The sequence below is a fragment of the Pangasianodon hypophthalmus genome, chromosome 17 (genome assembly GCF_027358585.1).
Source record: "Pangasianodon hypophthalmus isolate fPanHyp1 chromosome 17, fPanHyp1.pri, whole genome shotgun sequence".
NCBI lineage: Eukaryota > Metazoa > Chordata > Actinopteri > Siluriformes > Pangasiidae > Pangasianodon > Pangasianodon hypophthalmus.
This window is the reverse complement of record NC_069726.1, coordinates 24,837,423-24,844,922: the sequence shown is the minus strand read 5'-3', so window position 1 is coordinate 24,844,922 and position 7,500 is coordinate 24,837,423. Positions and strand designations below refer to the sequence as shown.

Below are 7,500 nucleotides of genomic sequence, written 5' to 3'. Positions count from 1 at the left end.
AGAATGTCCTTCACCACTTGACTGCTGTCGTTGTGCACGCTGATGTAACTGGAGAAAGTCTCGCCCAGGAAAATATTTCTGTACAGCAAACACAAATAATCATCTTTATTATTATTATTATTATTATCATTATTATTATTATTAGACTCCTTTAAAGATTAGAAAGAGAACAGTTACTCTGCTGTGATGTGGGATTTCACACACACACACGATATTCATTACTATTTTTTTTTTTTTTACACCACAGCACTGCTGAATTCTGGATTCTGATTGGTCAGAAGTTGCTGCTGATGTAAGGAATAAAACACTTCAGGGTGGAGTTACTGTTACACTGAAACATGTTAGTTCCTGTTGTCTCTTACGTTATAGCAGCTATAAACACTCGTTCCCTCTCCAGCCTCTCTTTATTCTCTCTCTTCAAGTTAATAAGATAAAAAAAGTGTCATGTTACTGAGAAACTGCAGAGAAGCGTAAACTCCTCTGTCCTGAAGATGAAAAGTTACATAAATTACTCCTTCCATAAATGTTACATAAACATGTTTCTCCTTATAGAAGTTATGTGGAGCGTCGCTGTACACGTCCCTGTGAATGAGCTGTTACTATGGAAACGATAACGTATTAGAGCGAGCGCATTAATATAAACCTGCACTACTGTTATAGAAAACTAATCAACACCTTCTGACCAATCAGGATCCAGAACTCATCAGCGCCGGGGTGTAAAGTGGAGTACATCAGTAGCTCTGATAGTTGTATTTTAATCTTTAATATGATAGCAGGAGCAGAACTGCTCAGTCTAAAATCTGCTTGATTTAAAAAATAAATAAATTAAGTGAAATCTAATCAGCATTCCAGACATTAATACTGATATATGATATTAAACTCCAGTAATCTTTATCAGTATGGTTTGGAAATGTCTAATTTCGTAGTAATTTACGTACAATCTAAACTCCTGAACAACGACAAACTGAAAAACAGTGAAAAATGTTTTTACCCAAAATTCTGCGGCAGCGTGAGCATCTCCCCGAGCATCAGAGGCTCCGCCCCCTTTATGGTGGACGGGTCCTCCCTCATGAGCCGCCCGAACAGATCACCTGCACACACACACACACACACACACACACACACACGTGCGAGCACACACACACACACACACACACACACACACATCATAAAATATATGGTGCTAGTTTAAATGTGCTGGAGAGAATCAGAGCCTGCAGTATTATAATAAACTATAATCTTTTTAATACATAGGTGTAATATATATATTTAGTATATAATATATAATTGTATTTTCTTTTTTAAAGAAAGCTTGTTTAGAAAAGTCAGGAAACTGAAACTGGAGCGTCTCTTTTGTTTAATTTCTAAAATGATTTTAGGATTTATCTCATTTTAATTTCATTTCTTTACAATTTTTTTTTTTACAAAACAATCGTTCACCTTAAAGAAAGAGAAATCAGTGACGCTTTCTTACATTAATTCTGTTTAAATGAACAGATATTCCCTTTTTTCTTCTTCTTCTTCTTCTTATTGTTATTTTACATTTTATATGTTTTGTGAGAGCATTATTTATTTATTAACTTTAAAAAGGATTTTTAAATGAGACATTTAAAGCAAGAAAATGATGGAAGAATGTTATATATTTTGTTCAATAGCGTGTGGAAAATACGTCTGTAATAATGAAGGAAGTAAATAAATAAGTATTAGTAAAGGTCTGGCTTTATCCCGTGCTGATCTTCCTGTTGATTTATGGAGAGGAATCTGCTCCACTTCTCCACTCGAGCTCCTCGTATAAATAGCGAGCGATAAATAGAGGAGTGTCAGAATGACGTACGGCTCCGGAGCCGAGTCTGTAACGGAGCGGGATCGTGTTCCAGAAAAACAAACACGATTAACTCTCGCTGGATCTGCTAGGTTTTATTTTAGACTGAAGTCATAGCAGAGATTTTACTGCAGCTCCGCTAACACGCTTTAAACCCTCGTAAAGAGCAGCGTAAAGAGCAGTGTAAAGAGCAGCGTAAAGAGAAGCGTAAAGAGCAGTGTAAAGAGCAGCGTAAAGAGAAGCGTAAAGAGCAGCGTAAAGAGAAGCGTAAAGAGCAGCGTAAAGAGAAGCGTAAAGAGCAGCGTAAAGAAAGCAGCGTAAAGAGCAGTGTAAAGAGCAGCATAAAGGGAAGCGTAAAGTGCAGCATAAAGGGAAGCGTAAAGAGCAGCGTAAAGGGAAGCGTAAAAAAAGCAGCGTAAAGGGAAGCGTAAAGAGCAGCGTAAAGGGAAGCGTAAAAAAAGCAGCGTAAAGGGAAGCGTAAAAAGAGCAGCGTAAAGAGCAGCGTAAAGGGAAGCGTAAAAAAAGCAGCGTAAAGGGAAGCGTAAAAAGAGCAGCGTAAAGAGAAGCATAAAGGGAAGCATAAAGAGCAGTGTAAAGGGAAGTGTAAAGGGAAGCGTAAAGGGAAACGTAAAGGGAAACGTAAAGGGAAGCGTAAAGGGAAACATAAAGAGCAGCGTAAAGGGAAACATAAAGAGCAGTGTAAAGGGAAGCGTAAAGGGAAACGTAAAGGGAAACGTAAAGGGAAGCGTAAAGGGAAGCGTAAAGAGCAGCGTAAAGGGAAGCGTAAAGGGAAGCGTAAAGGGAAGCGTAAAGGGAAGCGTAAAGGGAAACATAAAGAGCAGCGTAAAGGGAAGCGTAAAGGGAAGCGTAAAAAGAGCAGCGTAAAGAGAAGCATAAAGGGAAGCATAAAGAGCAGTGTAAAGGGAAGCGTAAAGGGAAGCGTAAAGGGAAGCGTAAAGGGAAACGTAAAGGGAAACATAAAGAGCAGCGTAAAGGGAAGCGTAAAGGGAAACATAAAGAGCAGCGTAAAGGGAAGCGTAAAGAGCAGCGTAAAGGGAAGCGTAAAGAGCAGCGTAAAGAGCAGCGTAAAGGGAAGCGTAAAGGGAAACATAAAGAGCAGCGTAAAGGGAAGCGTAAAAAGAGCAGCGTAAAGGGAAGCGTAAAGAGCAGCGTAAAGAGCAGCGTAAAGGGAAGCGTAAAGGGAAACATAAAGAGCAGCGTAAAGGGAAGCGTAAAAAGAGCAGCGTAAAGAGAAGCATAAAGGGAAGCATAAAGAGCAGTGTAAAGGGAAGTGTAAAGGGAAGCGTAAAGGGAAGCGTAAAGGGAAGCGTAAAGGGAAACATAAAGAGCAGCGTAAAGGGAAGCGTAAAGGGAAGCGTAAAGAGCAGCATAAAGAGCAGCGTAAAGAGCAGCGTAAAGGGAAGCGTAAAGGGAAACATAAAGAGCAGCATAAAGAGCAGTGTAAAGGGAAGCGTAAAGGGAAGCGTAAAGGGAAGCGTAAAGGGAAACATAAAGAGCAGCGTAAAGGGAAGCGTAAAGGGAAGCGTAAAGGGAAGCGTAAAGAGCAGCGTAAAGAGCAGCGTAAAGGGAAGCGTAAAGGGAAACATAAAGAGCAGCGTAAAGGGAAGCATAAAGAGCAGTGTAAAGGGAAGTGTAAAGGGAAGCGTAAAGGGAAGCGTAAAGGGAAGCGTAAAGGGAAACATAAAGAGCAGCGTAAAGGGAAGCGTAAAGAGCAGCGTAAAGGGAAGCGTAAAGGGAAGCGTAAAGAGCAGCGTAAAGGGAAGCGTAAAGGGAAGCGTAAAGGGCAGCGTAAAGGGAAGCGTAAAGGGAAGCGTAAAGAGCAGCGTAAAGAGCAGCGTAAAGGGAAGCGTAAAGGGAAACATAAAGAGCAGCGTAAAGGGAAGCGTAAAAAGAGCAGCGTAAAGAGAAGCATAAAGGGAAGCATAAAGAGCAGCGTAAAGGGAAGTGTAAAGGGAAGCGTAAAGGGAAACGTAAAGGGAAGCGTAAAGGGAAACATAAAGAGCAGCGTAAAGGGAAGCGTAAAGAGCAGCGTAAAGGGAAGCGTAAAGGGAAGCGTAAAGAGCAGCGTAAAGGGAAGCGTAAAGAGCAGCGTAAAGGGAAGCGTAAAGAGCAGTGTAAAGGGAAGCGTAAAGAGGAGCGTAAAGGGAAGCGTAAAGAGGAGCGTAAAGGGAAGCGTAAAGAGCAGTGTAAAGGGAAGCGTAAAGAGGAGCGTAAAGGGAAGCGTAAAGAGCAGTGTAAAAGGGAAGCGTAAAGGGAAGCGTAAAGGGAAACGTAAAGAGGAGCGTAAAGGGAAACGTAAAGAGCGGCGTAAAGGGAAACGTAAAGAGCAGCGTAAAGGGAAGCGTAAAGGGAAACATAAAGAGCAGCGTAAAGGGAAGCGTAAAGAGCAGCGTAAAGGGAAGCGTAAAGAGCAGCGTAAAGAGCAGCGTAAAGGGAAGCGTAAAGGGAAACATAAAGAGCAGCGTAAAGGGAAGCGTAAAAAGAGCAGCGTAAAGAGAAGCATAAAGGGAAGCATAAAGAGCAGTGTAAAGGGAAGTGTAAAGGGAAGCGTAAAGGGAAGCGTAAAGGGAAGCGTAAAGGGAAACATAAAGAGCAGCGTAAAGGGAAGCGTAAAGGGAAGCGTAAAGGGAAGCGTAAAGAGCAGCGTAAAGAGCAGCGTAAAGGGAAGCGTAAAGGGAAACATAAAGAGCAGCGTAAAGGGAAGCATAAAGAGCAGTGTAAAGGGAAGTGTAAAGGGAAGCGTAAAGGGAAGCGTAAAGGGAAGCGTAAAGGGAAACATAAAGAGCAGCGTAAAGGGAAGCGTAAAGAGCAGCGTAAAGGGAAGCGTAAAGGGAAGCGTAAAGAGCAGCATAAAGAGCAGCGTAAAGGGAAGCGTAAAAAGAGCAGCGTAAAGAGAAGCATAAAGGGAAGCATAAAGAGCAGTGTAAAGGGAAGCGTAAAGAGCAGCGTAAAGGGAAGCGTAAAGGGAAGCGTAAAGAGCAGCGTAAAGGGAAGCGTAAAGGGAAGCGTAAAGAGCAGCGTAAAGAGCAGCGTAAAGGGAAGCGTAAAGGGAAACATAAAGAGCAGCGTAAAGGGAAGCGTAAAAAGAGCAGCGTAAAGAGAAGCATAAAGGGAAGCATAAAGAGCAGCGTAAAGGGAAGTGTAAAGGGAAGCGTAAAGGGAAACGTAAAGGGAAGCGTAAAGGGAAACATAAAGAGCAGCGTAAAGGGAAGCGTAAAGAGCAGCGTAAAGGGAAGCGTAAAGGGAAGCGTAAAGAGCAGCGTAAAGGGAAGCGTAAAGAGCAGCGTAAAGGGAAGCGTAAAGAGCAGTGTAAAGGGAAGCGTAAAGAGGAGCGTAAAGGGAAGCGTAAAGAGGAGCGTAAAGGGAAGCGTAAAGAGCAGTGTAAAGGGAAGCGTAAAGAGGAGCGTAAAGGGAAGCGTAAAGAGCAGTGTAAAAGGGAAGCGTAAAGGGAAGCGTAAAGGGAAACGTAAAGAGGAGCGTAAAGGGAAACGTAAAGAGCGGCGTAAAGGGAAACGTAAAGAGGAGCGTAAAGGGAAGCGTAAAGAGGAGCGTAAAGGGAAGCGTAAATGGAAGCGTAAAGGGAAACGTAAAGGGAAGCGTAAAGAGCAGCGTAAAGGGAAGCGTAAAGAGCAGCGTAAAGGGAAGCGTAAAGGGAAGCGTAAAGGGAGAGGAGAACCTCAGCATCATTACACTACAGTCACATCTACACAAACACTACAGGTACTGTTACCTGAATTACTGTGTGTGTGTGTGTGTGTGTGTGTGTGTGTGTAACAGAAGACCGGTGTGTGTTACGGTGTGGGTTCAGTCTTTACCTGGAAGGTCTCGGTCTTCACACGTCACAGGCATGTTGGTGAACAGCGTGGGTTTCGTCAGACGCATCACTGGAGAAAAATAATAAAAGTACAAACTGATTAAAACACGGAAATTAAAGCGTCTGAATTTATAACCTGTACAATAATCTCCTCTCATCATCCATCTCCCTGCAGCTCCCTGGTGTGTCCGCTTCAACACCAGGAACTAAATCATAATAATAACAATAATAATAATAACAATAATAATAACAATAATAATAATAATAATAATTACAGTCTCATATTCATTTACAGGCTACAGGATTCACCAGAAAGACACAGAAACATATCCAAATAAAAATAATAATGAAATACAAAATAACCACAGATACAAGTAAATAAATAAAACAAACAAATAAACAAGCACAAACGTAGCAAATAAATAGCTAAATAAGCACACGAAAACAAATATAGATAGAAATTCTAATAACAATTTTAATAAAAAATAATTTCAGAAAAAAAGCTCTGTGGCTCCAAATAACAAAAATAATTTAATTAATAATAAACATTTAAATAATGGGCCTAATTTCTAAATAATCTGAGTTTGATAATCATGATTATTATTATTATTATTATTATTATTTATTGTTTTCCTTTCTTTTTTTTTTAATTCAACCAACTCCTCACATCCATGTGTAGTTTTTAGAACCAGCGCCTGGAGATCCACTGATTATTGATAATTATTTATTAGATATTCTAAAAATAATTAAATAGTTTTTATTTTTTGGTACTGATTCAGTTTTACATGAGATTTTAATAAACAGTAAATTAGCTCCAGTTTACACTCTCAGATGGATTATAATAAGAAGCAAAATTTGCTAATAAAGCGAAAAGAAGGAAATGAAATGAAAATATGAACATTATTTAATTTATTATAAAGTTATCCAAATATAAACATCACAGTGTGTTTCTGTATTTCAGGCTCAATCCCGAATAACTCATATATCCCTACACTAGTGCACTACATACAGCAGTAAGAAACAGAGTTTAATCCCTAGCTAGTGCACTTCAATGTATAATTTGTGATTCGGCCCTTCAGCGATTAGCAAGCCGATATCTAGCCTGTTAGCATCAGCTTTATTCAGTCTTTTTATAACTCATACTTCAGAACTCGGGTTCGTTTGATGTTTTGACGCAATAAAATATGTTAAATATACATTTTACACAGATATTGGTTTAAAAACAAACCCTTTAGTGCAAGGAGATGCTCCTGTTTAGCCTGATTGACGTCCATTTTGTCTAGCAGTTGACCTTTGACCTGCATGATCAGCTGACTACGGCAAGCACACAGGAGCAAACCGCGTTTTCGATAAACGCGACAAAGCGCTATTTATGAGGATCTTGTTTATATATTATACATATTTCATATAAATATAAATATAAACATAAACATTAGATTGTGATGTAACATCTGATGTAAAATCGTTTTGTAAGAAGATGTTTAGAAAGTTGTATTATATTAACCCTAGATGACAAATTTATTAGTGGCTTAAATTTATTTATTTGTTTATTTGTTTGTTCTAAATCTTCTAATATATTCTCTCTTCTGACTGCAGTGGCTGAGCTTTCCAATATTAAACTTTTTTTTAGAAGAAAGCATTAAAAAGAGAAGATAAAGAATAAATGATCACATTACATTATGTATATTAAATATTAACTGTATATTAACTGTATATTGCTCAAACTTATGATACTTTCATAATTCTATTAAACGATTCTTTGCACCAAATGATTCAAAATATTTCTTTAAAATGAAATTCCCTGAAACACGTGGCAGCTGGACTCCACTGTTTGTGTTCGCTG

General features: G+C 39.5%; 1 protein-coding gene across 2 annotated transcripts in view; it reads right to left on the bottom strand.

Moving 5' to 3' along the window:
- The window catches only part of trappc13 (trafficking protein particle complex subunit 13), a 20,503-nt gene extending 13,501 nt beyond the window's left edge, over window positions 1-7,002 (bottom strand). For both annotated transcript variants that reach the window (XM_053241106.1, XM_053241107.1), the window contains exons 1-4: window positions 6,886-7,002; window positions 5,659-5,727; window positions 992-1,091; window positions 1-78 (exon numbers count right to left, since the gene is read on the bottom strand). The exon at window positions 1-78 is cut by the window's left edge and continues 7 nt beyond it. In XM_053241106.1, coding sequence (XP_053097081.1) covers window positions 1-78; window positions 992-1,091; window positions 5,659-5,727; window positions 6,886-6,961 — 323 coding nt within the window. In that variant the 5' untranslated portion in view covers window positions 6,962-7,002. The remainder of the gene's footprint in view (window positions 79-991; window positions 1,092-5,658; window positions 5,728-6,885) is intronic.
- Between the last annotated feature and the right edge of the window lie 498 nt (window positions 7,003-7,500).